This window comes from Crotalus tigris, unplaced genomic scaffold, assembly GCF_016545835.1.
Source record: "Crotalus tigris isolate CLP2741 ecotype Arizona unplaced genomic scaffold, ASM1654583v1 scf7180000017551.9496454, whole genome shotgun sequence".
NCBI classification, from domain to species: domain Eukaryota; kingdom Metazoa; phylum Chordata; class Lepidosauria; order Squamata; family Viperidae; genus Crotalus; species Crotalus tigris.
In genome coordinates this window covers 1,377,387-1,391,640 of record NW_024096469.1, presented here as the reverse complement: position 1 = coordinate 1,391,640, position 14,254 = coordinate 1,377,387, and the positions used below count along the sequence as shown (strand labels likewise).

Below are 14,254 nucleotides of genomic sequence, written 5' to 3'. Positions count from 1 at the left end.
CGCAGCGTATCTTCTACACTCCCTTATTTTATGTTAAAATGCAGTCATTTTGCACGTAATTACCAATAAGAACGAGAGAATCACTCTCAAGTTATAAAATAATAAAGCATTACTAAAAACACACAGTCCGCTCTGAAGCCATTTCAGACATTTTGCGGGGAGATTAAGGGCTATTATCCGAGAAGCGTTGGCGTGGAAAACCTGAAAATCTCAAACGAGAGGCGGCTAAAGAATGAATCGGAACCCGGCAAAGAAGGGGGCGCTTGTGCAAGTAAAGCCGCAAAGATTCAGGCCAGCTCTTCCTTCTTTAAGAAATTTGGGAATGCAAGAAAGGAAACCAGAAATAATCTTCCCCCTCAAAAAAACAACAGCAAAACCAACAACCAAAGACTATACAGAAACTAGAAAATTCCAGGGGATATTTCTTGTTTCTTCAACCCGCCTACTGACTTCTCTTCCTTATTTTCGCTCCTCCCTAGAAAAGGCGTGTCCCCTTTCCGTATTAAAAAGAAAAGAAAAAAAAATAAAATAAAAGCCCAAGGGAAATACAGGGTTGTGAAAGAGGGACCCGTAATAAACATGGCTGCCTTGATGGCTTCAGTTCAGTGAGAGGAAAAAAGAGGGAGCATTTTCCTCCATTAGATGTATGGTTTCGCCCATACACGTTTCTCTTGGTCGGCTGGACTTCTGAAGGTGACTTGAAGGGTCAAGGATGTCTCTGCAGGACCCGTTCTTCGCGGTGAAAGGGTGAGTGGCAGTCCCCGGGGGGGGGGGGAATACTTTGAAAACAAAGAAAAAACCCTTCTCTCTGGAAAAAGCGACGAAAAGAGCCGGTTGAAACCACGCGGGGTCGAGAGTGTGGAAAGATCGGGGAATCCGAGAATCTCAAGGCAGAGATGCCAGTTTAGAAATTTCCCCACCTCTGCTGGGAAATCCCATTCAAATAGTAAAACAACCACCGGAACTTCTTAGAAAGAACCTTCCCCGTAAAGCAAAGGAGCTGCCGCGTTGATGTGGGCTTGAAAAAGAAAGCTCAACTTTCAGAAGTAGCGGCCCTCGCGGGCTGTTCCGAAATGCCCCTATTTGGGAACCAGAAGTAAACAAAAATGTTGGTGGACGAAGTCTGAGCGCAAGTTTCTCTAAATGCAGAAACGTGGTCGGGGTAAAGATCGGTCGAGTGTGAATTTTTGCGCGGTACAATATAGGCAACGAGGAGAGTTACTTTGTACAAATCGGAAGTTTCGTTATTTGGTTCCTCGCTATTTCAGACGGTAGCAGCTCTTCGGATTTAGTGAAGCTAAAGATCTGCTTAGATCCGTATTTTAATTTATTAACAGAGATGTCTGAACGCATGTGGTCGGAATAAATTTATGTTGTTAATTGCGAAATCGTGTCCGACCCCATGGACAAGATTCCTCCAGGTCTTCCTGTCCTCTACCATCTTCTGGAGTCCATTTAAGTTCATGCCTACGGCTTCAGTGACTCCATCCAGCCATCTCATTCTCTGTCGTCCCCTTCTTCTATTGCCCTCAATCTTTCCCAGCATTAGGCTCTTCTCCAGTGAATCCTTCCTTCTCATTAGGTGGCCAAAGTACTTGAGTTTCAACTTCAGGATATGGCCTTCTAAAGAGCAGTCGGGGTTGATCTCTTCTAGGACTGACCGGTTTGAATGCCTTGCAGTCCAAGGGACTCGCAGGAGTCTTCTCCAGCACCATAGTTCAAAGGCCTCAATTCTTTGGCGCTCAGCCTTTCTTATGGTCCAACTTTCACAGCCATACATTGCAACTGGGAAAACCATGGCCTGGACTATACGCACTTTTGTTGGCAGGGGGATGTCTCTGCTTTTTAGTATGCTGTCTAGATTTGCCATAGCTTTCCTCCCCAGGAGCAAGCGTCTTTTAATTTCTTGGCTGCACTCCCCATCTGAGGTGATCTTGGAGCCCAGGAAAATAAAATCTATAAATACTCTATATTCGTTTCGTGTTAACTATCTGCTAAAGGCTAAAATTGGCTGTGGGGTGCCATGGTGCAGAAATGCCATTTAGTTCTGTTTTCTCTCACACATAAATGGGAAGGGGATGGTTGTTTTTCGCTCTCCCTTCAGATCTAGATTATGACTCGGTATATATATATATCTCCATTTTTATATCATTCAACTAGATATTTTTCGTTTATGGTCATGTTTTCTTAGGACCTCTGGGCAAAGAAAGGGCACCTTCTTCTAGTGCAACTGCCTTGATCTCTTACAAGTATCAGTTGATCCAAATAAATTGAACACCGACAAATACTGCTGTTTCTTTGAAGAGCTCCTGTACCTGTTCTGCTATAGGAAGTTTGCTTATGCTGAAATGCCTGCCAAGCTGCAGAGATGTAGCAGTTACCTCAATGGAACAAAATCTGTCTTGGGTGACATGCAATCAGACAGAGAAGAACTGCATTCACGATGCATTTTACCTACATACGACCTGTCGATCAAGTCGTCCTACCGAAAGTTAATTTCCTACACTTGTCACCAGCAGGGCAAAACCAAAGGCATTGTAACATACCCTGCCAGGTCACCTTAGGACAGGGGTAGGCAACCTTGACTCTTTTATGACTCCTGAACCGGCCATGCTGGTTCAGGAATTCTGGGAGTTGAAGTCCACGAGTCATAAAAGAGCCAAGGTTGCCTTCCCCTGCTTAGGAGGCTAGGGGGTTGCAAACTTGAAGAGGGGAAACAGCTCCTTCTCCTGGTCTGGGTGCCTTGTGTTGTTTTCTCCATCCCTTACAGCTATGTTTCCTTTGGCTCTCCAGAGAAGTTCAGAAAGCAGTGAATACAGCACGGGGCCTTTATCAACGCCGGAGCCAGCTGCTCCAGGAGACCCAAGTTGTGAACAAGGAAGAGCTGAACTGGACTACAAATGAATTACGCAACACTTTGCGAAGCATTGAGTGGGACTTGGAGGATTTGGAAGAAACAATTTATATCCTTTTGAGCTGAGATTGAAATTAGTGTGAGACAGCTCTCTCAGCGATGTTATTATATCCTCTTTTCTAAACAAACAAACATACTCTCTGCTTCTAAGACAGCCCTAGCAGCATTTTGCTCCTGCACTGCTGCTCTAAATCTGTTTCCTCAGCCTGACAGGGGAACAAACGAGAGGCTGAATTTCTGGTGACTGACCATCAAAGTCAGACCCAGATATTGTAATCCAGTCCTGTCTAGTTTTTAAACTCCCAACCTCCAAGTCCTTTGCACTTAACCCATAATCACGCATTGTGGAATCAAACTCACAAAAGTTTACCATTGCGCCGTCTGAGGTTGCAGCACGACGTTCTTTCGTCACAGAGATGCGGGAGTCGGTCAAGGTGAGGCTTCCTGAAGTGTATACCCCAGTGGTGGTGAACCCATGGCACGGGTGCCAAAGGCGGCACTCAGAGCCCTCTCTGTGGGCATGCATGCCGTCGCCCCAGTCCTAGGCCTTCAGCTGGGTTTTATAAAACCTTTTCGCTTTAGGCCTCTGCCGCCATGTGCAAAAAAAAAAAAAGTTCAATCGATCAGTCAATTTCAACTTCTCGTGGGGAAAAAAAAAGATCTTGCAAAGTTTGAATTGATTGACAAACTTTTTAGTCCCACCCAGTCTGCCGTTACCACGGCAGCCACGCCCACTCAATTGGCCATGCCCAGCAAATGGGCCACACCCACCCGGCACTCGACGATGCATAAGTGGGTTTGGGGTTACAGTTTGGCCACTCAGTCTCTAAAAGGTTCGCCATCACTGGTATACCCTATTGTCCATCAGGGGATGGCAGGATGTGATGAGTAACAATTTTTAAATAGTTGCTATTGAAAAGCTACCTTGAATGTAAATTCTCAGTTTTTGATTGATTCTGAGCAAAATTAGATGTTATATAAAATTCCTTTTCTACCAAAGAGGTTGAATTATACAAATGGGAAAGTCCACAAATTCTGGTTATTATCATGCCTCTTGGGAGCTTTATGCTTCTTTATAGATTTGGTAAGGTCAAAGTTATGGTATGTATCATGTCACTGCATACATGATGCAAGTAAGTGATTTGCATAAGTTGTGTTACAATATCAATATAAATATGCAAGTTTGTGTCCCATGTGAAATGGCCTCATGACGTATGTCATTGTTGGCCACCACCATCTCTTTCCCCCTCTATAGATACCCATGAATTTATAGTATATCACTTTAGCTTTTATTTCTGCATTTTCAGATGGCCTGTAACATTGGGATCTCTCTTACTCCATTTATATTCACTGTACCCTACACATAGTCCTTGACTTACAACAGGTTGGTTAGCAACTGATTGAAGTTCTGACAGTCCTACTTGGTAGATACTTATGGCCTGGATTTTAAGTTTTGATGGTTGGGGGGGGGCTCACAGTCACATGACTGCATGTTTGTTGCTTGGCAACCAGGCCACATTTACAGCCATTTGCCACTTCCAGTAGTCATATGATTGTTTAATGTTTTTTTTTGCCAAAAACGGGCAATTATTCCCAGTTTTCAATAAAACCGCACCTATAGCAAATATTTATTTAACAACTGTGGTGATTTGTTTAACAACTGCTACAAAAAGGATTATAACCCCATTTTTGTTACAACCATCATAAGTTACAACCATTATGGGCAGACTCCATTACAGTAATAACCTGAGGACTACCTTTAGGTAGTTAAAGTGGTCACCAGAGGAATCTATTTAACTGAGGCCCTGTGGAAGAAAAAAAAAACATTATTTCTACTGATACACTCTTAGAGGACACAGGTTTTATTGCTTCTTTTTGTTTTCTGTAGGAAATGCAGGATCATATGTCTGACCCAGCAGCCCAGTCCTTTATGGAGAGGAACAACATGGAGGTATGGTCTTCTGCTCTCCTACTTTAACAGTTTTTTGGGAATTTCCTTAGGGATGGAAGAGTCATAATATGACAATGGATATTGTAGCCTCTTTGCTTGCTCAACTTCTTTGCAACAAAGAATTTTCCTAACCCAAAGATCTCCAGGTAGGTTTTGCTTGGCTAAATTCTCTGGTTTCTTCTTATCTTTTCCCCTGCAACATAACTTATGCATTCTTTCTCTAGAAACATGGCACTGTTTAATCATGGGTCTGACTTATTGCATTAGTTTCCCATGTTTTGAAACCACTGTGAAATCAGTTTGTTTCTATAAAGAGATTGAAAAGTCAGAAATGATCTATCCCACAATGGCTTTGGGCGTGCGGAGCCTCAGGATCTGAGGTTTTGTCATCTCTGGTTCTGGATGAGGTTGCACTTCTCCGTTCAGACCCGGTTTGTAACTTGGGGGTCCTCTCGGACTCGTGTCTCCTGCTCAAAGAGCAGGGGGTGGGTGAGACTAGGAGAGCTTTTGCACAACCCCGGTTTGAGCACCAGCTGCAACCTTTCCTGGGCCTTGACTCCCTGTGATCCATTATCCAAACCCTGATCATCTCTCCTCTGCACTATTGCGATGGCTCCACATGGGTCTACCCTTGACATCCATTTGGAAGCTTCAGCTGGTGCAAAGTGCAGCAGCGAGGGAAGTCTTTGGAGCCCGTAGGGCGGCTCATATTACATCTCTGCTCCACAAACTGCACTGGCCACTGGTCTGCTTTCAAGCGCAGTTCAAGGTGCTGTTTATGACCTTTAAAGCCCTTTATGGCCTCGGTCCAGGCTACCGAATGAACTGTCTCATCCCTACTTGGGCTGACAGAGAGGGCCTTTTGCGGATCCCATCAGTCAAAGAACTCCAGCTGTCAGAATCCAGATGAGCCTTCTCTGCTGCATAACCTGCCCTTTGGGGAAGATCTGGCCCCATCCTCCTCTCTTTCCTAAGACCCTAAAGACCTGGCTCTGCAAATTGGCCTGGGGACTCAACGGGGGAGTTCTGCTCTGGAGGTGGCTGCTAGATTGATAGCAGATGACACCTTCCCCCCCTCCCACTCATGGTTTTCCCAGTTGCAATGTATGGCTGTGAAAGTTGGACTATAAGAAAGGCTGAGCACCAAAGAATGGAGGCCTTTGAACTATAGTGCTGGAGAAGATTCCTGCGAGTCCCTTGGACTGCAAGGCGTTCAAACCGGTCAGTCCTAGAGAAGATCAACCCCGGCTGCTCTTTAGAAGGCCAGATCCTGAAGTTGAAACTCAATTATTTTGGCCACCTAATGAGAAGGAAGGACTCACTGGAGAAGGGCCTAATGCTGGGAAAGATTGAGGGCAATAGAAGAAGGGGACGACAGAGAATGAGATGGCTGGATGGAGTCACTGAAGCCGTAGGTGTGAACTTAAATGGACTCCAGAAGAGGGTAGAGGACAGGAAGACCTGGAGGAACGTTGTCCATGGGGTCACGATGGGTCGGACACGACTTCGCAATTAACAACAACATACTAATGTATTTTCTTTGTTTTCTTTTTCTTTGTTTATTGTTCTATTTTACTTTTACCTTACTTGAAACCTCCTTTTTATGTGTTTGTTTTTCATTGCTGTGAGCCGCCTAGAGTAGCCCACATGGCAAGATAAACAGCAAGTAAACTTAAGAATAATAATGTGCCAGTTGAAAAGGAAGCCGTTAATATTAATAGTATACTGATTATAAATGGAAGGTTTATATTGTGAGACTAGCACAACAGTCTTGAAAGGCCATGAATAACTGCATTAAATAAGTGTTAAAAGCCAAGGATTTTATTACCTGTAGCTTATTTTTAATTCAGCAAATGTTCTTTTCTACAGAAGTAGAGCTACTAAGTTCATTTTTCCACTCCATTCTATTTCACCATTGTCACTTAGATGTTTCACTGTTTTCCTTGAAGCAGTTAGAAACTTGACTTGCTCAGAGTTTTCTTTTTTCTCTCCTTTCTCTGGGGAAGCTGGCGGATGGCAGGGACCGCTGTGGGCTGTTGAGTGCAGAGAAGGTGTCAGCAGCTGATTCATATATTTTAGAAGAGCAGCAGTTGCACCAGAAGGTGAGAAGATGAACACCATCCCAATCAAGCTACTAATTTTCACAAATCAGCTTCGTTTCTACAGAGACTAAAGGGGATTACTACTTTTTATACTTGCAAGGGTAAAAATATTGCAGTTTTGTAGAGGTATGAGCTCTAATATAAACACTGCTTGTTGGCCTTCAACATCCATGCCATCTTGCTTGATTGCATCTCTTGACATTATTTTTCTCTTCCTGTCAAACAACTAATAGCAAAGTTCCTTGAATGAAAGTAACGATAATTTGAAATATTTTTTAAATTGGAGTTCTGGGTTCCAACCGTTGTACACTTGTATTTTTGAAATTTGCCCCAAAATTCTGGTGTTTCAGTACCAGAATTGGCTGCTTGCCTGTTTTCTTTATTTTTCTTCCAAACTGCTGCTTTAACATATTGAATAAATAGCAAGAGTCCCAGTCTTGTGATTGAACTAAGAAAGGTTAGTATATGTACCCATTTTTCAAGAGCCATTTGAAAAAGAAATTCAGTGGATGTAAGAAATGCTGTGGTTCAAGCCACTGGGTGAAGTACTATTGTAAACATTAATTCCTTCCCTTCCCCCCCCCCGAATTCTCTTTACGAAGATTTTTGCCTAAAAGGAAGAAAAAATTCTTATGGCGTTGGGTGCATCACATAGTTGTATTTTTGACAGGAGATCTCTCTGTTATTTGAGACCTCTGTAGATGTCGTTTCCCGTGGATGTTGCTGCTGTCATTTTTTTTTTCCTGTAAAAAATGCTCTGATGCCTTCTTTTCTCCATGATAGTTGATCATTGAGGAGCAGGATGAACAGCTGGAGCTGGTCTCTGGCAGCATTTCTGTACTGAAGCACATGTCGGGGCGGGTTGGAGAGGAACTTGAAGAACAAACTATGTGAGTCCAGATAGCAAAGGTGGGGTGGTGGAATCAATTGGATTTGCTTGGATCCCGTTTTCATGTGACATTGTCTAGCAGTGTTGGAACATTTGAAACAATTCATTCAGAACCGCAGAAAGCCCATATCTTGGTGAGTATAGATGGCAACAGAGGAGCCCTCGGTACCTACTCTTAAGCAGATCAGAGATCAGATTCTGGAATGATTGCTAATCTAGAATTAAGAATTCTTTTGAGTTCAACAATGGCTGAAGGTCCAACAATATGCAATCCTGGAATCCCATAATATAAGCAAGACCCAGAGGCAAGAGCTGTTATCCTCTCTTACCATCTTCTATCACCAGCAGAACATTCTACTGGTGGTTTTCAGCTTACAGTGCTGCATCTCATCTCATACACAAAAATGAGCAGATCAACTACGATTGATATTCCTATTGCCAGTAAGGGAGTTAAAAATAATTCTTGTCTCTTATAATATTGGGGATATTGGAGCCAAATCAGTTTGGGTACAGTTCCATCACTTAGATCCAAAATTCTGTTAGCAATAAAAAATATTCTGAAAATTCCCAGCAACAGAGCCAATTATTGTTAGCTGCTAACTTCATGCCTTGTGACCAAGTGGGAGGGGGGCAAGGTTCACAAGCTTTAAAGATGGGGCTGCTGCTTTAGAAACTACTGCCATGTGATGATGCATTTGCTGACTTTCTAGAATGCTAGAAGACTTTGCTCACGAGATGGACAGCACTCAGAGCGGCATAGATGGGGTGCTCAAAAAGATGGGCAGAGTCTCCCACATGGCCCGTGGTAAGAGGCAGGGCTTTATGGTTTATTTTGACCTGTCCATTTGCATAGAATAAAAGAGCTTCCACCTCATTCCAACTCACTGAGCTTTCCTTTCCACTGTAGAATGGTTTAATGAGCTGCTGAATCTCACCCTGTCTGATATTACTAGATCCCCAATTTTCCTGTTGTTTTCTTTTTCTATTGGAAATAGACAATTTGCTGCATTCCAGATGTTTTGGATAATTAATTCCAGTCAGTGTGAACAAGGGCCAGTGAATGTGATAATATCTGGACTTGCCTAGATGTGGTTTGTTTAGTTTGAGTGCAGCGAAAGTTTATAGAGATACTGGCTTTCATAAATTCACAACTCTTTAAGTACACTGACAAACACTGATTGATTTGGTTTGTATCCTACATTTTGATCAGTAACTCGAGATGGAGAGAGTGTTCTTCCAATAATTCTATGAAGTTTGGGCTGTGACTGTTCCAAGGTCAGATTCCCCCCCCCCCTCAGCAAATGAGCCAGTGATCATAACCTGGAATCAGCATTCATTCTGAGATATGTTTATCATCTTAGGCCTCTTGTCAAAGGAACGGCTGTAAGAAAAATGGATCACTATATGGATTCAGGAACAGGAAGAGATAAGGAACTAGGAGAGCATAATTGCATAAATCAATGACTGTTCCACTTAGGCCAGTATTGCATTTTGGTTTGTGCTGAACATTCTTTTATTCTCAGTTCAAATCCTGAATCAGTCACAGATAGCTTTTATTTATATTTTATTTTACAAATCAGGACTAAATTAATAATGGCAATTAGATGGGCATGCCGCTAGATATATACACAATCTTTGAGCTTTTATCCCTCTATATCTACCAAAATGTCTGTCCAGTAATATCCCTGATAATCTTGCTACGATACCTTAATTGCAGGTTAGCTCACCTGTCCCTCACTACATATGTTAATCAAGTAACCAAATTCCTTTGAATAGGATCATTTTTGCAGTTTAATGCCAGGATAGTAGTGTTTTCTCCTCCCCCCCCCCTTTCTGTTCAATCATGGTTGATTGTCAGAGACAATCCCTGCAGTTTTCTTGGCAAGGTTTTTCAGAAGTGGCTTGTCATTGCCTCCTTCCTACGACCAAGAGAAAGTAATAGGCCCAAGGCCGATCAACTGGTTTTACCTGAGGGGGAACTGAAACTCACAGTCTCCCAGTTTCTAACCTAATGCCTTAATCACTACTCTTGGTTTTCTTTGCTACATGCCTAATAACAAGCTGAAAAACTGCTAATGCCCCAAAACCCTCTTTTTCAATGGGAGTGTGTTTAATACTGAATTAGGGTCAAAAAATATGCAGACATTTGCATACGTAACCTATTGACATTTGTTTGTAAGGTTCAACGTGAATGCAGCTTCCCATGTATTATAAATCCGTTATAAGAGTACTCCCATTCCCCATTTTAGTGCTTAGCTCCAAACATCAGCCCCTTGGTAATGGATTATAATTTTCCAATTGGGTTGGCCTTCCTGCACTAAGACCATCTTTCTTTTTGTTCTTTCTCCATCAGGAAGACGTCAGTGGTGCATCATCTGCCTATTGGTCATCACTGGTGTGGTGATATTGATCCTTCTTTTTGCTCTGTGGCCAAGTGACAGATGAACATAGGGAAAATGGAAACGATACCAACCCCATTCCTTTCATGTGGAAAGCCTGAAGCCACCGTGGCTTTATGTCCTATGTGGGGGCGAGGGCTAGTGAAGACATGGGACAATGACAAGAATGTTGGATTCTAACTGAGCTTCCCTCCCTTGCATTCATACTATTATTTATTAGGAGCTACAGGTTTGCGACAAGGGAGGATTCTGCTTATTGGTACTTATCAACCCCATCAAGGTAGTCCAAACTAGGAAACCAAAATGATGAATGCTAATACTATTTTTATTCTAAAATTATATTAATACTTGCATGTCTGAAAGTACTTCCCCCTTCCCACCCATTCCCTGCCTTCACTTTCCAGAGAACTAGGGAGGGATAATCCTGAAGCCTTCTCAAATTATACTTCTGTTTTGGGCTCAGATTTTATTTATCAGACCATTGTCTAAACTGCAGCTCTTCTTTGTGCCTCACAAAGCTGTTTTCACAGCCCATTCCTGTACTTTAGAATGGGAACTTGTGTAGTGTCTTTTTCCTGCCATACTTGGGAAATAATTGGATTAAGAAATTGGATTTCTTAAATGTGATCATGCTGTACCCACTATGGGTCACCAACTTAGAAAAAATAAGCAAAAGTGTTTATTTTCTGTTTTAGTCTTAAAAGATCCAATTCCTTCATACCAACTCTGAATCTGTGTAACTTATCTCTGCATGAAATGTATTTGATGAAGCACAATTGACTTATACAGTTACCTATTTTCCAGTTGAACCAATCAAGAACGGTGGAAGAATTAAGATAGGGTAACAGTATGTCCTACTTGTTGAGTTGGTGAAATTACTAAGGGTTGAAGATGATCTAAAGCTATATTTCTATTTAAATGCTTAATGAAACCAAACACCAGCCCTCAATCCCCCATCCCTGTTAGCTGTTTTCTAAAAATTGGGAGACAAAAAACATTTGCCATTATGTAAATGTAGTCTACAGCACTGTGCATCAAGATGTAACTTATGGCGACACTTCTGGGCTAGGACAAAAAGTCTGACTTACCAATGTATCTGCTCTCTTTTCATCTTAAGCCTAGTAAAACATGGTGGACAGAGCATCTTAACATTGGCGAAGTGGATTTTGCCCTGAAAATAAAAAACTGGCTATTTTCAGGGAAGTCCCAGTGACCCAGTTTACTGTGAGCAATGTCTCTATGGGATACCTTGTTGTTACAGACACGCGGCTATTCCTTATATATATAAAATATTATAGAGCAGAGATTGGCAGACTTAACTTATAAGATCTACTGTATCTTTTAAAAATGAGGTTTACAAATCAGCTTGGTGCAAAGAATGCTGAACCTTGGAATTTAGAAAGATATTTACAGGGCTATTGTAGGGAGAAAAACTGTTTCTGGTTAGGTCAAGCTTTATATGGGTGAGGGGAAAGTTTTGGCTGCTGCTATTCTGAATTCTTGTGCTGCTGAAAACATCCAAATAATTGGATCTATCTTCTGCCTATCCCCTTTTAGAAAACAATGTTAAAAAACAGCTTTTTTAAAAAATAAATATTTTATACTTGTATGTAAAGCGCTTGTTTTGGACTATGTTATTGATGTGGGAGGGAATTGGCAGGATCCCTACACCTCTAAGAGAATGAACATTGTTTGGCTTTGTCTGATATAATCAGTTTCACATTGTCTTCAGCTTTATCTACAGCTTTATCTGCTGGATACAAAAGTGGTAAGAAAATGTTGACGAAAACACAGCTGACTATGGAGACTTGATTTAACCATCATAGCCAATTATCTGTAGATCCTCTGACGCTTTATTGTTAGACCATTCTGTAAGCTAATGTTAATATCATATGACTCAAGTCTCCACTGCTTTTTTACTGTAAGCCACCTAGAGGTTCAGCTATTGAATGCTTTAACATTTTTTAATAAATATTTTGCTTAGTAGCTACTCTGCTAGACCCCAACAGTGAAGAGAAGATAACAAATTAAAGAACATTTCTATTTAATCCCTATCACTTGCAGAAAGGGTGGGTAACCTGTGATTCTTCAGATGTTCCTTAACCTTAACCTGCAATGTCCCTTGTGTTAGCTATGCAACTGGGAGATGCAGTTGGGCATTCACCGATGGGCCACATGTTGACACCTACATAGCAATACAAACTTTTCAGATAGTTGCTTCTCATAGCCAAAGGTAGGATATTTTTCTTACACAACAGTGAACCAAAACACGTATACAGTAGTGGCCAACATTGTGGAAACCTTTTGAGAAAAGTGTATTTTTGAGGTTTGATGGCTAATAACACTTTTTTTGGATTATATATCAATGGAAAGATAATTTAATCAAGAATGTTATTCAACATAATTTGTTCAATTATCTGTACTGTATTCTATAAAAAGTTATAGCCAAATAACCAGAAAAAAGAAGCACAACTTGCTTAGGTTGATTTCAGGTAGCTTTCCTTCATCTGATTGTAGCCAATGAGCATGAGTGTTTAGAGAGCCAATCAGGTGTCATCTTGTTTTGGCAATGAGCCAATCAGATCACAGTAAGATTCAGTTATTGATGTCATGTATTGAAGCTGAGAGGAGGACATTTGTCAGTGTGTTATGTGATCACTATCAAGCTGGTGATTGCTATCGAGTTGGTTGGTTTTTTCCCCCTTTCATTTAGTGAGCTTGTAAAACGTGATAAAATTAAAGTAATGGTGCAAAGAGTTGACTGGCTGCCCAGAAGGCGATGTAAAATAATATTATTAAGTGAACAAGGCTACAGTTATAAAGAAATTAGAAGAAAAATTGGTGGAAACTTAACCAAAAGTGGCATTTCTACCGTACACTTTTCCCAAAAGGTTTCCACAATTTTGGCCACTACTGTATACTTGTAAATATATGCCAATTTTTCAGTGTGGCTTTCCACCAACTATGTACAAAACTCTAGATTTAGTTCCCATTTTCAGCAGAGTAACCATACCAAAGCAATCAGAATAACCAGGAAGAACCAGTTTGATCTATTGGTCAAACTCGCAATGTCACATGACATGTTGCGACGTATCGTGACTTTTTTTTCCCAATGCTGGCAATGGGGTGAGTGCGGTTTCGGCATGACGCACCCGGCACGCGGGCCAACAGCTTGACACCCCCGGGTTAAGGCATCAGGCTAGGAACTAGGGGAGCTTAAATTCCAGTTCTGTCTTCATTACAAAGCCAGGTGGGTGACTTTGGATCAGCCATTCTCTTCAGTCCTAGGAAGGCAAACCACTTCCCAAAAATCTTGCCAAGAAAACTGCAGGGACTAGTTCAGGCTATCACCAAAAGTCAAAAAAACTGACTTGAAGGTGTGCACGTGCATGCACGGACACACACCATGCATCATGTTTTGCAACACTTTTACAAAATAAAAGTTTGTAGGCAAGAAATGTTCCTGAAGACATACTTCTACAGATTTTGCTCAGTATATTGGCAGAGCAGATGGTTTAAGGCAGGGGTAGGCAACCTCGGCTCTTTTATGACTCATGGACTTCAACTCCCAGAATCAGCACAGCTGACTCAGGAATTCTGGGAGTTGAAGTCCATGAGTCATAAAAGAGCCAGGGTTGCCTACCCCTGGTTTAAGGACACCTTCCCATACTGTTTCAAAGAACCTTTCAGGTAGAGATTAGGGAAAAGCAGATGCTAAAAATTGTTCTTCCCCCCCCCCCATTTTACAGAGGGAGACCTCCACTGGATTATCACGTCCATATTAACAAATGTCGCATTTTTGACCTTAGAACTTGAAAAATACCATATAAAATAGTTAATGATTGTGTTAACTTTATTCCGTAGAGATACGATGGTCAGAAATAGGACTATCCAAAGCTTGAATTCATTATTATATAAATCCACTCTGTAACTTTTGGCCAAGCTATCCATGACATCTCAGAATAATAACGGACTTGATGAAAATCGCCAGGGACACAA

General features: G+C 41.6%; 1 protein-coding gene across 2 annotated transcripts; it reads left to right on the top strand.

The window, feature by feature from the left end:
- STX10 (syntaxin 10) lies at positions 1–11,870 on the top strand. 2 transcript variants are annotated; one of them, XM_039343049.1, is made up of 8 exons: positions 16–747; positions 2,794–2,963; positions 3,254–3,348; positions 4,803–4,865; positions 6,872–6,967; positions 7,751–7,857; positions 8,567–8,661; positions 10,210–11,870. In XM_039343049.1, exons 1-8 carry the CDS (start codon positions 713–715, stop codon positions 10,299–10,301), a joined length of 753 nt encoding a protein of 250 aa, XP_039198983.1. In that variant the 5' UTR covers positions 16–712; the 3' UTR covers positions 10,302–11,870. The 2 variants fall into 2 exon arrangements, with proteins under 2 accessions (XP_039198991.1, XP_039198983.1); XM_039343057.1 differs by lacking the exon at positions 8,567–8,661 and having other exon boundaries at positions 1–747.
- Positions 11,871–14,254: the final 2,384 nt, after the last annotated feature.

Excerpts from the sequence above, each read along its gene's own strand:
- STX10 (XM_039343049.1), top strand. The coding sequence starts at position 713 with ATGTCTCTGCAGGACCCGTTCTTCGCGGTGAAAGG. Across the intron at positions 2,964-3,253 it reads GGATTTGGAAGAAACAATTT|GCATTGTGGAATCAAACTCA; the intron begins ATATCCTTTTGA and ends ACCCATAATCAC. Across the intron at positions 6,968-7,750 it reads AGCAGCAGTTGCACCAGAAG|TTGATCATTGAGGAGCAGGA; the intron begins GTGAGAAGATGA and ends TCTCCATGATAG.